The 16488-nt window shown below is 38.4% G+C and overlaps 1 protein-coding gene across 1 annotated transcript in view; it reads right to left on the bottom strand.

Moving 5' to 3' along the window:
• Nucleotides 1–16488, bottom strand: part of PHEX (phosphate regulating endopeptidase X-linked) — a 184090-nt gene that overhangs the window by 42070 nt on the left and 125532 nt on the right. Inside the window, exons 13-14 of the mRNA XM_036912825.2 lie at nt 15374–15451; nt 7126–7229 (exon numbers count right to left, since the gene is read on the bottom strand). Coding sequence (XP_036768720.1) covers nt 7126–7229; nt 15374–15451 — 182 coding nt within the window. The remainder of the gene's footprint in view (nt 1–7125; nt 7230–15373; nt 15452–16488) is intronic.

Raw genomic sequence — 16488 nt, 5'->3', positions numbered from 1 at the left:
ATTATCCGGGTAGGAGGGCACCAAGAACAAACAACGTGGTGGGATTCATTAGCAAATAACCAGGGAACTATGGGGAAGTGGGATGCATGGGAAAATGATGGCCTCGGTTAGTTTGGACTATTGCTCCACTCAGTGAATAATCTCATCCTAAATTGAAAATGGTTCAGTGAAAATATATTAATGTGCCTGGTTATTCACTGTCACTAACTTAACAGAAAAAGTCAGCCCCAGTGCTTCTGAAACAGCCTTAATGAGAAATTCTGGAATCTAAAGGGCTCTTCCCACAGATGGAAACAAGGCAACACGTTGACGTTTGGCAGGCCCTGTCACTGGGTCTGTGGGACAGCTAGTTTTCCATGCTGCATCCCCTCTGACCTGTCCATTAAAGATTTTGGATTGGTGACAACGTAGAAGTCCATGTAAAGAGAGATGAAATGTACAACCATGTTACCAGAGGGCCTGCCATCTCCAGTGTGGAGTTTACTGATTTAGGCATCAAAAGATCTAATTGCCTTCGCCTGCCTCTGTCCCTACTTAGCTGGGTTGTGTTGGAACAGTCACCTACCTTCCAAGGAGTTCAGTTTTAGCTATGAAATTAAGGTATGGTATTAAGAGAACTTCAAATCAACTGTAAACATTTATCTCCAAAAATCATTCTTAGCTCAGGGGCCACACAAAATCGGGCACCAGGCAAGATTTAGTCCACAAGCCACAGTTTGCTGATCCCTAACTTAAATGCCTGTGAGCTTTGGCCACTGTCGTTTATGACTAAAACCAAGTAATTTGTCTTAAGCTAAATTGCTCAAAATAAGCTTGTAGAAATCCCTTTTCAGGACAATCATTTCACTAATTTATGAAAACCAGAATAATTATGTCAGGCTAATAATTAACACAGACTAATATGAAACTGGTAGGAAATCCAAGTGTTGATTCTAGCTGGTCTGCCCAGACCTTCTCCCCACCTATAAAGAAGTCCATGAATATGTCATTCTGTTATCATTATCAGTAGAAGTGGCATCAGCTAACATTCACTGAGCACTTACTATGTCCAATGCGCTTTCTATTCATACGTTGTTCCCACAGCAACTAAAGAAATTATTAGCCTATCTCACAGAGGAGAACAATGAGACTTACAAGCACTGCATACTTGTACAAGGTCTGATCTGCCTGACTTCAAAGCACTTCTCATTAGCATTATATCATACTGGAGACATTACTAGAAATCAAGAAAGAGTTGATTTCTAGTGAAAGAGTTGATTTCTCTCCTAGTTAAAAATAAAACCTACATGCATTTCCATGAACTGTATATTCTTTTCCTTCAAATTTAGGATTAGTATTTCAAGAAGCCCTAATGTTTAGCACAAACTTACTGGCTGGCCTACTATCCTGAGAAAACACATAAAGGGGAAAGTCCTTTATTGTCCTAATGTTACTACCTGTAGTAGGTAGAATTATGGCCCTATAAAAGATGTCCATGTCCTAATCCTTAGATCCTATGAATACACTACATGGCAAATAAAACTTTGCAGATATAATTAAGGTTAAGGATCTTAAGAGAGGAAGATTATCCTGTATTATCTGGGTGGGCCCAATCTAATCCCATAAATCCTTAAAAGCAGAGAACCTTCTCTGGCTGGAATCCCAAAGATGAAACATAGGAGAAAGTAAGAAGAGATGCTTCAGAACAGAAAGTCAGAAAGATTCCCAGGGTAAGAAGAATTGGACATACTGTTGCTGTCTCTGAGATGTAGTGGGCGATGGGGCAAGGACCAGAGAGAGGCTCTAGAAGTGAAAAGTGCTCCCAGCTGACAGCCAGCAACAAAGCAGGGACCTGAATTCTACAACTACAAGGAACCAGATCTGCCAACACCTGCATGAAATTGGAAAGGATTCTCTCTGGGGGCTCCTGCCAAGAGCACAACCAGCTGACACCTTAATTTCAGTCTTATGAAACCTGGAGCCAAGAAACCACCCAAGCCATCCCATACTTCTGACCTACAGAACTGTGACATAACACATTTGTGTTGTTTTGAGTTGCTAGGCTTGTGGCAATTTGTTACAGCAGCAACAGAAAACTAATACATTACCCAAAGAACCCAGCATTTATGTCTGCTGTTCGGCTCAAGAGAAGAGAATCCAGGTACCTCTCAACTTGGCTTCTAAACAACATTGGACTGAACCATAATATGTACAAAAGACCATGTATATTCCTAGAATTTATCCCTCCCAACTCCCCTACCTTTAGCAAAAAATAAACTTGTAAAACATTAGCAGATAAGAGCCATGTAGGAAAAGTATTTCTGCTGATGGACAAAGGTGGACAAAACAAAGAAATCTAACAACCAGACAGGGCCTGTTGGCACCTGTAAAGCTTCAGCAAGAATATACAACACATCTTATTTCAGACACATGATCTCCCCTTCCCTGACTCCCCAGAGCCCTTGCTGAGTCTAGGGCCTACATTTAAATTGCAATTAAAATGTACTGAATTGCAATTCCTTTAAATGATCAGTGTAATCACTAGTTCTCCATAGACCCCACCACTCCCTATCATTCACACCAGTCTAGGTCACCATTTGTTAACTGATTGAGCCCTGGAGGCACACGAGTTTGTACAACTTATCTCCCAACAAGATTTTAAGTTGCTTGTGGGCTGAGACTATTATCCAAGTAGTATGTGCTGAGCAGGAGATCATTAAATCAATTTAAGTGAATTTATTGCTATATACATCAAGTTGAATAAACAGAGTGTCATCCAAGTACTTTCAATTCTTCTTTCTATGACTTTAGGGTGTTCCTGCAATCTGTGTTTGGGAAGGACTTAGTGGATAAGGTAGGAAGAGGTTTCATATAAAATTCAAGTCCAAAAATATATGGGGATGAAATCATAATGAACAGTGGGATATATAAAGGGAGTATAATACTGAAATACAATAATCTAAAAGGAAAAGACATTGATACCAATTTCTTTGGAAGTTCTAAAATAGATACACATCAGACTAAAGTTTTGCATTCTACCTATCAACTCTTGAAGACAGTTTAGGGAATAGGAATGGGAAAAAATGAATATTTATTGCTTTATTACTGATATATCCTATAGATTATATCCTTCCCAATTCATTCTATAGACAACACTTTTGCAAACAAAAATTCTGGGCAGGACCATAATATGATGTGTTTTTACATATTTTTTTTTTCAAAAGATAAGGAAAATCTAGATATTCTCATAGCAGAATGAGAGTGAGTTAATAGGGAAGCTGGCTTAAAATCATTTCTGTCAAAGAAAGGGGATCCTGATGGGGAGAAATTATTTTTGACTCAAGCCAAGCAGTGGAGTAAATCCTCTATTTTTAAGCAAGCCAATGAAGTGACACTTCTAAGAATGAACCCCTAAGTATGTACCTTCAGGGATAACCACCCAATTAATTTCATTTTTGCTGACATTTTCCATTGCATTAGAAACTTCCTAAGGCACATTAGTTCAGCTAAAATGGATTCCATGAGAATGAAAGATAAAAGGTATTTATCTCATTTATCTCCCATACCCACAAAGAAGCAAAATGTTATTTGAGGGCTTTGTAGGAGCAGAATCATGATGTGCTGTTCAAAGTAAACTAGTAAAGTGGAGCTCCTCCAGAATCATCCCCACTTGATCAACTCATGAATTTTCAGCCATAAAAGATGTCAATTAAAACCAATGGGCATCATGAAGTTAAAATTCCCTATAATGCCTGAAAAGGACCAGTCCAAAATTTCTTTTAAAAATTGACTACCATATCACTTACCATAAAAAAGGACCTTATATTTCTTAAAGTTGCTTTCCCTGAAATAGACATATAGTCTGAGGAAACAAGAATTCCTAGCATAACACTGATATTCATTCATGAAGAACTTTTTCAGAAACATTACCTAATTTAATGTCCTTAAGAAAGAGGTATTCATTTTCATTGATAGAGAGGAAAACTACATAAATCACACAGTTTGCCTAAGCCCACAAGATCAGCCAACATTCTTGCAAGGCATAAGTAAAATATTAGAAATAGTCAAGGCCATTAGCCTCTGACAGCCCATCAGTATTTTAGGATGATGTTAAAGATGGCACATTTAGGAGTTTTTCAGTTAGCAACCTAGGCCTTGCCACACACTCGAATAATAACAATTTTGAAATTCAGGAATTAGCTTGGCAACATCTCCAATATGGTGGAGCCCCTGAAAAGACCCTGAAAATACACAAAATTATTACTGCAAGCCTTGAATTTTCCACAAGTTGTGAAAGGAAGAGTTTAAATTGATCTGAAGTAGATCTGCAAGGGCAGGGTGATTCACACCAATCTCTGACTACCATACTCCATGGGGACGCTCACTGGGATATTAGAAACTATTTGCTGAAGTTGTCAGATTTGAGAAACCAGTTTAGTGCCCTTAAACCTAAAACTTCCATTGACTAACTTAGGTTGGGAATGAAGCAGGAGAGATCCTGTGATGAGAGGGGAGAACCAAGGACAGGGGGCAGGTAGCTTTAAACCAGTTATCAGTCATTTGCAAATAAATTCTAAAGTCTTCCGCCTTCTTCCTTTGTGCTTTTGTCTGGAGTCAAGGATATGGGTATGGTTGTGGTTCAGCGTTAGGCCTACATCTTAAAGTCAAACACTTTTAACTAACTTTGTGGGTGCATATTGTAGATGGGAGCCATGGCTAAGAGGAAGAGGCAGTAATTACAGCTTAAGGTAGGGTACAGGGCCTCGAGTTCCTAGAGGCCAGAACAAACCAGGCAGTTGGAAGAGAGAATAAAAAGAAACCCAGAGAGCATAAAAAGAGCCAGCCAATGATCTGGAGACCAGAATATTGATCAAGGTTAAAAAGCGGGCCATGAGAAAAACAAAAGTGTGGGCCATGGAAGCCAGGCTTCCAGCTACGATGATATGAAAAGGTCAACAAATTCTTTCCTCAAAAATCAAGTATAAAATTGGACAAATGTCAGCAACCAACTGTTTTAGGGCTCTGGGAATTGATCAAAGAAAAAAATAAACTGAAAACCATTTAATTTTGCAAAACTGCTAGAGCTTAGCAGTAAGTAAAACAAGAGTCTGTAGTCGTTTTGCCTGGGACTGCTCCCATCCCTGCCAGCTAAGTCAGTGAGAACTTAGTTTTATCAGGATAAGACTGGCTGGAAAATCAGCTCCTTTGCTGCCACAGAGAGTGGACTCAATTGGGGGTGGGGGTAAAAGCTGCAGTTCTGTCAGCTAAAAGTGGTCAACTTAGTGGAAAAGAAATGAGGAAAATCCACAGCTTTGCTAGCGTGAAGTCATGGTTCCCACTAGGGAGAGTGACGGGCCAGCCAGAAATTTAAAAGGGAGATCCTGGAACTGAATGAGTCCTAGAAGGGTGAGATAAGCTCTCTATTCATCCCTGGCTGACTGGGAAACCAGGCACCTGTATGGGAAGACCCGAGAAGGCCCAGTGGAAAGCAAACTCCAAGGTCCACTAAGAACTGCCTGTGACTGAACGCACTCCCAATCCCACACGGAGCAAGTGGCAGAGGGCAGAAGCCCTATAAGCTAGAGGTGCTTGGGTACAAGCTCCGCCCTCATCCTCAGCTGAGCACTAAGCTATGCAGACACTGGGACAGCCTCTAAGAAGCAAAGCTAAAAAATAAAAATAAGAATTTTAAAAATGAGCACAGACAACCAGGGTCACATTCTGTAGGGGAGATAGATTCTACAGTGTAAGTCCAGGAAAGTTACTTTAAAAAAAAGCCTCAGAAAAAGAATCAGAATCTACAGTTACTATAATGTATTATTTAAAATGTTTTCAACAACTAAAAAACTATGTTATTCAAAAAAATAAAAAACTGTTTTTAAAAAAAGCAATCAATAAAAACGGACTCTGAGTGAGCCCAGATGTTGGATTTAGCAAAGACTTGAAAGCAGCCATTATAAATTAGTCCAAAGAATTAAAATAAACTGTATTCAAAGAATTAATGGAAAATATGATGGCAATGACTCAATAAATAAAGAACCACAACAGAGAAATAGAAACCATAAAAAACAACCAAATGAAAATTGCGGAGTTGAAAAGTGTAATAATCAAAATGCAAAATTTGTTAGAGGGGTGAATAGCAAATTTGAGAGTTCAGAAGAAACAACAGTGGATTTGAAGACAGATCAATAGCAGTTATCCAATCTGGAGAAAAGAGAGGAAAACATTAGAGAAGTGGGCCATAGCAGAACAGTCAAAAGAACCAGCAGGCAGAACAAAAAGTAATCTAAACCTGAGCTGAGGAATTTCTCAACTGTAAGGCTCTTATTCATTTGTAAAATGGGGATAATAAGTAGTACCTACACCTTACAGAACTGAGGAGAGGATAAAATGAATTAAAACGTAAAAAGCACTTCCTGGCACAATGTAAACACATACTAATTGTCAACTGTTTCATCATCATCACATACATTTTGCTAAGGAAGACAATCTCAGCTAGCCCTGGCCCCACAAATCCCTAGGGCAACTTTCCTTTCTGTAGGGAAAGTTCATACAGGGAGGTGGGAAGAAGGGGAATATATCATATCAGCTATTAAAGACAAATAACAGCACTGCCAGTTCTTGGACATTTATTACCTCAACAAATATCTTCTAGTTACTTCTTCATAATTATACAATTACTTTTACATTTGCAATCATACTTTATTTTTCAAATATTTGTTCTTCATTAAGGTCTTCAAAATATTACCTGAGTGTGACATTCTAGAGAAATTTGTTTTATATATATATATATACACACACATACACACATATGTATATATATGTGTATATGTATATATGGATATGGATATATATAGATAATCAGATCTAGAAATGATTTGAATGTCTGCATCTTAATAAGCCTCCCTTCAATATGTTTTGATGCCAGTGCCGCCAAAATTAGATTGAAGAATTGATTTCATATAATACCAGAATTAAAAGCTGACAAAACATAACACAGATTTTGCCAAACCAAGATAACTGGCAAGCCAGCCACTCTGACTTTAGAGGAAATACAAGGTTTGATCTAAAGAGACTCCACTTCCCACCAACATATTTACCAATTTCTTTCCTTTTTTATTTTTATTTTTTTTAAATTTTACTCACTCTGTTTTTGGAACAGCTTTCCTCAGCCAGAAGAAATCAGACTGCGCTAAATACTTGCGGGTTTGCAGGACGTTGCCAAAGTAGTCAGATTCTGAAAACCTGATCTGAATAAAACAAACCACAGTCATCATTAAGTACAGAAAACAGAGGGCCCTGAGAAAAGATTTCAGTTCGTAAATGACAAACCAAGGGAGAAGCTACAACTCCTCCCAGCATCTCTTAGCTGTCACTGGTTAACCCAGTATTCACAAGTCCATGAAATTTAATCTCAGTGATTTTCTTTTAAAATAAAAAGTTCAACAATCAATATGAGCATTTCTTATGACAGTAAAAAACAAGAGAAGCTGCAGTAGCTTACAATGCATGTCATTTTCTTTATAATTGAAAAATCTCCTTTAACCTTTACAGAACATATTATCTTAGGTTTGAAATTTCTTGGCCCATGAGTCCTCGATCTTCCCTAAAATGCGTACTTTGTCACATAAGTTCTAATAACATTCAGTTTAGTCAGCTGAAAGATCACCTAGCTTATCAATGATGATTTAGTCAAATGTTAAAATCCAACTTACTGAAAATGGCATTTGTTCATGAAGAAAAGAAATAAAAGTGATTAAGAGACTTTTTTTCTACTCTAAGTACAATGAAGTCACTAGAATAACTTCATTATTAACAAAATTTATCCAGTAACACTCAAAAAATGCTCGGGTCACCAAAAATTAATGAAATTACAGAGGCAAATCATAGATTACAGCTTACATGGAAAACAGGAAGTTGATGGCTCATAACAATGTTGTGTATTAAAAATGGGGAAACTGACATAATTGATTCTTGAGTTCCTTTTCTTTTTTTGCAAGGAGAATGGCAGTTTCAAGTCTATGAGAGCTCTTATCTACAAACTAGCAGTACTGTGAATAGTATCAGTGTAACAGTGAAAGCAATGGTTTGTAGTGATCTCTAATTCTTAGATTTTAAAATATATTAATGTAGCCAGCAAAATAAGGAAAACACACATTTGGATAAGCAGATAACCAAAAGTAATCAAATTCTTAGTAGCTGCAATATTTTTGTAAATTTAAGACATGATACTCTTTTAAAAGCAAAAATTATAATATAGCAAATGCATATATATGAAACCCACAGGTATTACATTATAAATATGAATGTATATATGCAACTTGGCTGTTATAGACCTGAAAGTCACCTATTTGTTGGCCAATGACTGGCTCACATTTACTTCTTCCCTAACATACAGTGGGTAATCGTTATGTCTGTAGTAACTTTTGTTAATGATTCATCTTAACAACCTTTCCAGGGACCAGACCAAAATATGAAGGAAGAAAAAAATGGCTAAAGACACAGGGAGAAAGGCAGGAATGAAAGTATCAATTCCCAGCATTCTTGGTGTTCTACTAGTTCATTACAAAAAAGTATGATTTTAAATTGTCCCTCCTTCAAACTTCTCAGAGGGGTGCCTGGTAAATAATTAGTGGTATAGTCACATAACAGAAAACAGTACAGCAGTTTAAAGGAATGGGATGCATGCATGAACATGTAATAATCTCCAAAGCAATGTTGAGTGAATAAGGCAATTTGTATGTATGAGAGAAGTTCAAGTTATAAAACATGTAAAATAATACTGTGTATTGTTTACAGATACATGCCTAAGTAGCAAAAGCATAAAGAAATGCATGGGAATGATGAACACTATATTCAAGATAGTGTTAATATCTAGGCAGGGAGGAAGGACATTTTGCCCATGAAGATTACACAGAGAATTTCCACTGTATCTGTTTTACTCATTGAAAATGTGTGCATGCATGTATAAAGCTAATATGGCAGCATGTTTAAAACTTGTTACAGCTAGGGGTACTCAAAATATGATTTTACATACTTTTCCAGTGTGTGAGATGCTTCATAATAAAAAGAAATCTTACAATCCATTGTAAGACAGATCGATGTTTATGCTCAGCCTCAGAAGAAACAGAGTAAGTTCCTTGTTTTAGGAAGCAACCTTAACGAGCAATCCCAATGCATTCCTGGATCATAGAGTCAAAAGATGTGTCCACTGCTCAACTCTTAGCCTTTTTCAGCTTTTGTTCCCAAGAAAGCTCTACCAGAACATTCAGTATATGACTGTAACTGATAGAAAATTCAGATGTGTTCTTGGATTCAGAACACTTACTGGGAAGTTCTCCCAAAGGAATTTCCTTCCAAAATACTTTTTTTTTCATATCACTGGGGTCCGGTGTTGCTTTTAGCAGAGTTTGCTCATTGTGATACCTTCCTGTTCCATTAAAAAAAAAAAAAACTTGACATTCAGGTTGTTCTGTGGACATTAAATGGAAAATCATCCAAAAATTTCCTAAAGAAGAGTCCCAAGTTTAAAAATACTTTAAATAAATAAGGTCCTACCATAGCCGTGAAAATCATCCTGGGGAATAAAACTCAGAGGCAGGTAATTACATTTTGCCAACAACTTATCAATATTTAGAAGGACAATTTTAACTTTATTTTAATTATTAAACTGGGAATATTTGTTATTTCTCAGCCTGGTTCAATTGATCTACTCCATTTTTTAATGGAAATCAAAGGTAATAAGGAACAAATTTTACTTATTTTTGTGAGACAGGTTAAGTGTTTGGGGGTAACAAGGGGACAGCTGCTGTTATTCCCATATGATAGATGGTTAACAGCTAAAGAGATTATAGAACTTGGCGAAGCCATACATACAAATCATTAAGCTCCTACTTCAATGCTATTTTGATTGGTCCTAATAGGAAAACCTGTGATTCAACAGAAGGAGTACAGGGAAGGAGGTGGCAGTGGTAAGAATTACAGGTGGGAGGAGAAGGAGTGATTAATAAATCATGGTACAGTTTACTTAGTATCATACAGCTGTCAAAATAATGGACCGAAGGCTATGGAAGACAAGGACAAAACAGTATGTTGACTGTAAAGGTCAGCATACAAATTATATACAAGCATCAATTACAGCTATACAGAAATAGAAAGACAAACTAATACCCTAAAACAGAAGTATGTATTATTATGTTCAAGTACCAATAGTATGGGTGCTTTTTCATACCTTTTCTCTATCTCCCAATTTTCCACCATGTGATAATGCTTTGATAATTTCAAATATTTCAATAGGCCCTCAAGTGAGGAAAAACTATGAAACTCAGAAACCATTTGGAAAGTTCCTCTTGTAGAGATATCAACATGAATGAATGCACATGAATATTTAAAATCACTTGCAATCTTCAAAAACATGTTTAAACTCTTAAAGGGACAATAATTGGTTCAAAAGCCTCTTGTCCTTTCAGTTACTGGTGAAAATCTAGGTCAAGTTGATAATGACTTTCAATAAATTCCATCTTCTGACTTTTCAACTGAGTGACCTTTGGGGAGCTAATTGGGGCCCTCCTGTCATTTCCCAGGAATAGGGAATCCACATCATAAAATTCAGGGGAATCTGAATTTCTGTTTGTAGAAATCTCATCCTGGATGCCAAGCACCAGAATGCCACAGACAAAATGGAAGAATAAAGCTATCACCCCCGACAGAAGCGAGGAACACGTAATAAGGGCAGAACAAGGAAACGTGCTCAGCTTCTCTGTAGGATCAGTAAGTACATGTTGATAAAACACTATGTAAATCAATAGGAAGTATAGATTCTAGAATAATTTTTAAGTTAAATTCATTTAAAGACACTCAGAGATATATCCAAATATCTACAAGAAAGATTTTGTTAGACACCCAAAGAATTTTCTGAATATTTACTAGAACCCAAATTTTATATTTACATTTTCCCTTATTTAAATAGCAAAGTAATCGGCAAGACTGCTGTATTTAGATGGATTTGCCCATAGTAGTAAATCTGTACACATATATACATACCTACATTAGACCTATCTACTATATATTCATACCTACATATGGGGGTGATGTTCACAATGTTATCAAGCTGCATATGTGGTACACTGCGGAAATGCAGTGCCCACAAGTGGCCCATAAGGGTGACCCTGAGGGAGCACCAGCTAGCACACCAGCCAGGAACCTGATGGAACCAAATGCCCTGTCACCACCCCTGGGGTAAGGGGACGTCTCGGTTGGCTCTGGCCAGTAGAACACTCAAGACGGAGGCCAGTGTGGGGGAGTTAGAGGGCTGGCTAGAAGGCTGGGGGCCACCAGGGCACCCCACCTCCAGTGTCTATTCTTGGCTCTGATGGCCAGAGATTCCTTGGGATTGCTGAGGGCAATGTTTTATTTTACCTTTTACCAAACAGTAAAGAATTATTTCAGTATTTTAACAACCTGTTTTTCTGGAGCATTCAACCTAAATATCACCACACTCTTGCACAGGGGCAATAGCCCTATTTACACACAAAAACATATACATAAAGACACACTCCACTGACCAGAACAGACTAAGGCTCACCCCAGAGAATATTATGTGGGTTCACATATCTATATACCTCTATATGCATATTTATGTGTTTATGTATGTGAGTATTACTCACCGGAAACACTGATTTGCTCTGAAAAACTACCCACATCCAATTCTCCTAAGTAAATGTAAACCAGCTGTGACTGACTTTAGCCCCTACTACAGTTCTCCATTGGCTTTCACAAGAATGAGTGAAGTGCCTGATGGTACCAATTATGTACTGACTGTCTCTCGGCTACATGCCCACCCTTTTACTCTGCTCTACACTTCTGGGGCTGGGAATCTGCAAAGTACGATTCCTGACCTCGTGGCCAATTGGCTTCCTGCCTATAGGAGGCACTGGGGGAGATCAGCAGATGACAGGAAGAGAAAAGATGCTGTGTTTGTTCTCTTTCATTCTCTTTCCTCTTCCCTCTTCAGACAATGACTCTGGAAGAATTTTCAGGCCCTCCTCCACAGCCCCGCTAGGACTGGCAGGCCCCCCTGCGCTCTCCTCCCTGATGGCACCACAACCTCCTCCCTTCTGTGCCCCTAGACACAGGGGTGGGAGCTACTTCCTGAAGTTATTAATCTCTGGTTTACACCTCACCTTCCCTATTTTTTGCCTTCCAACCCATTTCCCATATTGAATCTCCTCTCTTTGAAATACTTAGTGTGGTTTTGGCTTCCCCAGCTGATACAGCAATCTTTCCAAAATTGGTATCAACACACTCTTGAGTCTATTTCCATCAGGGATCAATGAAGGAAAACTTGGTAAGGCTAATTTGAAAATGGACTGACACCTAATTGTTTCGGCACATTAAGTAGTAAGCTTTCCTGACTGCTACTGGGTGTTCACATAAAGGGCATTTCCTTTCTTCTTGCCCTTTTCAGAGACTATAGAAACACTGTTGCTCAGAAATACTTTGCTGGGTATCTCAGTTTACCTTGTCATCCTCAGAGAAGGGAAAAAAAACAGTGTTTCTCTAATTCTTTACATTTGCATATAAGTTCTGTTCCATTTGCTCTTATCTCCACATGAACCCAACTTCAGTTTTTGACCTTTCTCTTTGACCTTCACCTGAGCCATTAATCTCTATCTCTAATCTCTATCCTCTTTCCTTTTCAGTTTGTGTCTGATGAATCATATTTTCAATTGCAGCAAATAAAGTAAGCCATTTTTCATTTATAACAGTCTCTCATGCTCAGGGCTTGAATTACCAGAAATTTTTTGTAGGCCATACAGTAGTCCTTATCAACATGTTTCTCAAAACTGAAAACACAATCTCACTGTTGGCCAGCAATACTTCAGTCCTTTTGCTATTAACCTCAGTGACACTATTACTATCTATCACTTCAAGCATCCTTTACCAATTTTCAGGTTGCGTTTTATTCATTTTCTCTATCAGTTTCCAAACACAAATATATTTGTATTTCATGCATTTGGATTTTTTTCCCGTCTGTTTTTTAAACTGTTACAAACTCTTGGGTGTAATTGTGACTGCTTTGGCAAAGAGTTAGATGAAAGCCATTTCTTCACAAAAGTGCTTAAAAATCTTGGTGTCCGATGGCTTCGGTTCAGACCTTGGAGAAATGAGGAAACATGCCCAATGCTATATCCTGCTTGGCAATTAATTTCTTTTCACAAAAGATACTGCATTCAATAAGTCCTTAAACTTAAGACAGCAGCAGACGGCCTACAAAACTTGATCAACTAATCATTGTGAGTGAGCTCTCAGTGCTATCTTATTTGATTAAAACTAGAGACTGTTCCATGTGGACAGCCTTTTAAATTCATCTGAGGCACTGGACAGTGCATGAGTTCATTCATAATGGTTTTTCCAAACTCAATTAATCTACTATCATAAGTGCAAACTGAAGATATTATAACTAAAACACATACTGTGTTTACTGTGTGCCAGGGTCAGTTCTAAATATTCTAAATATGTTCATTTATGTGACCCTCACAGCAGTCTTGTAAGAGGGATAATTATTATTTCCATTTTGATATGAGGAAACTGAGGCACAGAGAGGCTACTTACCCTACCCTATGTCACACAGCTAGCAAATGGCAGACTGGGGATTTAACTCCAGGCACTATGATTCCAGGGTCCATGTTCATAACCACTAAACCAAACTGCCTCTCAAACCTTCTCATCAGCATCCTTGACTTGGAATATTGGCCAATCACGTGAAATTACGCAGACTTCCCTGCTAAGGCACCTTGTATCCTGGTGATGTGATCGACAAAGTAACAGCTACCCCTTACAGGGAGCCTACTTATGCGCCAGACATACTAGGTGCTTTTACATTTATATAGTATTATTTAATCTTCCCCAAAATAGTAAGACTCGGTTACTATCATCTCCAGGACCCAGATAACCAAAGGGAAGCTAACTCAAGGAACCAGCACGAGAACAAACAACTAGTAAGTGGAAGAGGCAGAATCACTGCAAAGCCTGTGCTTTCAACCACTTGACAATAGGACCTCCACTCCTCTCTTCTCTCCTCCTGGCCAGCTCTGGGAAAGCGGCTCCCACCAACTCTTCAGCCCCACTCCTCCGTTCCCCCAGTGCGCAGCTGCCTGACGAGGACCCTACAGAACCCCTTCTCTGATCACAGCGAGAGCTTCCTGGGCCCAGATTTCAGTCCTGGCTCTAACACTGTGTGACCCTGAGGAAATCACTTAACTTCTTTGAGTCTCTAGGTCCTTTTCTGCAAAATGGACACAAACATCATCTACTTCCCAGGATATCTGTGGGGCTTAAAAGATAATGTACATGAAAGTGTCGAGTGCATCAGTAGTTTTAATTATCATAATAACAGTGAAAATTTTTAGCATCAAAACATGTAGTAAGATGGGCTGTCTGAGCTTTGGAATACTGTGAAACAATTATTTTGCTCCATAGCAACTAGAGCAATACCTTGGACGGCTGTATCTTGGAGCCCAGTGGAGAAACTTTCTAATTAAAGCTTTCTCTCACTTTTGAGTAATCTTACAAAAATCCGATATTCATCTACAGTGCGAGGATTGCTTTCAGATACGTGACTTGTCAAACCACGGTTTCAGGAAAGAGCAATACCTTGGAAACATAGTTATTTTAAAAATTCCAAAAAGTACTTTTTTAAAGAAAATCTAGTGAGCTGTAAAGACAGGAGTTTTTGTGAAGAAGAAAAGTCCTTTATCAGAACTATTTGTAGGAAAGCAAATAACAGTGGGGGTTGTGGTTAGAAAGACCTGTAATGAATATATCTACTGGAAAATACATGTCCCAAAATATTGGAATAAAAAATATTTATTACTATTCCCCCACCAGTAACTTACTGAAAATATACAGTCCAACTCACAGTAAATTATAGAGTCATATGTATATGCACTGAATCTGCCAAAATGCTCATAAAGTTTAATGAAGTTAACTCCCAGCAGGCAGATTTATTACTAGTCATTTAATATGAATGAAGCACATGAAGATTGTTTAACAACAAAAACCATGCTTTTGCTGTTAGAACATGTCCACTAATTGGAAAATCCTCAGTTTGCTTAATTCCTTCCTTTATGATCAAATTAGACCAAATCCAAGTCCATTTGCTTTAAGGTACCTACTCAGCTACGCATTCTTTCTGACACTTCCTTTATTTTGCATCCGCTCTAAATCTTGTGATATGCCTGGCATATTGATGCTCATATCTAGCCAAGGAATGAATCAAAAGTTGGTGCTTTTGGGCACTACCAGGCTTAATTGCTTGGACTTGGGTTAGCTGAAAGGCACAAGGCCAGTAAAACTTGCCAGAAAAAAAAAATGCAGTAAATTTAGCACTTACTGCCTTGAGGTCTTCATTAACATGAGTATCATTCATTATAAACTCAGGATAGCCAACTTTTGCCAGAACAGCTCTTGCCTATAAAAAGGAAAAAGAAAAATGATGTCAGAGATTCAGCACTTAAATCATTCATAATCACAGGATGTAGGAATGCAACCTTCATCTGAAAACTCTGTTTGCTGAACATCCACTGCAACTCACGGCAAAGGGCAAAAAAATAATAACTTAGTCACTGCCCTCAATATACTAAAAATACAGTGAACGCGGCAACTAACTATATAGTACAAGAAAAGTAAAATAACAATTTTAATAGAAATAAACAATACTGTTATCAAAGTCCAGAGCAGAGACTATTTCCTCCCAGTTGGATTCTTTAATGGAGAAGGCAACCAAGCTGAGTTTCAGAGAACGGCTGGGATTTCAAAATGCAGAGCTGAGAGGAATAACATTCCAGGCGAGGACACAGAAGGTGCAAAGGCAGGGAGACAAGACAAAGGGCATATGGGAGAGATGGTGAGTAGCATGCTATAGCTGGACTCGAAAGCACAAGGGGTGGACAGCAGAAAACAATGCAGGAAACCTGGCTTGGGCGAGTTCACAGCGGTTCCTGAATGTCATGCCAAAGGTCTGTATTTTATTTTACAAATAAGAAAGAACTAAATATTTTTAGCAGAAGTAAAATGAGATGAGTTGCCCTGCGGTGAGATTGTCCAAGCCACATTGGGAATGCTGTCCAGGATGCCAGAGAGATTGGAGGTAGGGGGTCCAGAATAAATTAAGATGCGTCTTAACCATCCTTTTACTGAGTACTAATTTCCCTGTAGTTTGCAGCATGCAGGGAATGGGTGAGGGAAAAATCATCTTAGGCACATACAAGGAGCCTCCACAGCAGGGACTGGCAAACTATAGCTTCTGGGCCAAATCTAGTCCAACCCCCAGCTGTTTTCAGAAATAAAGTTTTCCTGGAACACAGCCAAGCCCACTCATTTACATGCAATCTATGGATGCTTTTGCACTACAACGGCGGAGTTGAATAGTTGGGACAGAAACCCTGTGACCCACAAAGCCTAAAATATTTACTACCTGGGCCTTTATTGAAAAGGTTTGCCAATGCT

This window comes from Manis pentadactyla, chromosome X, assembly GCF_030020395.1.
Source record: "Manis pentadactyla isolate mManPen7 chromosome X, mManPen7.hap1, whole genome shotgun sequence".
NCBI classification, from domain to species: domain Eukaryota; kingdom Metazoa; phylum Chordata; class Mammalia; order Pholidota; family Manidae; genus Manis; species Manis pentadactyla.
The sequence above is the reverse complement of the archived record's forward strand: the minus strand, read 5'-3'. Positions and strand labels throughout refer to the sequence as shown.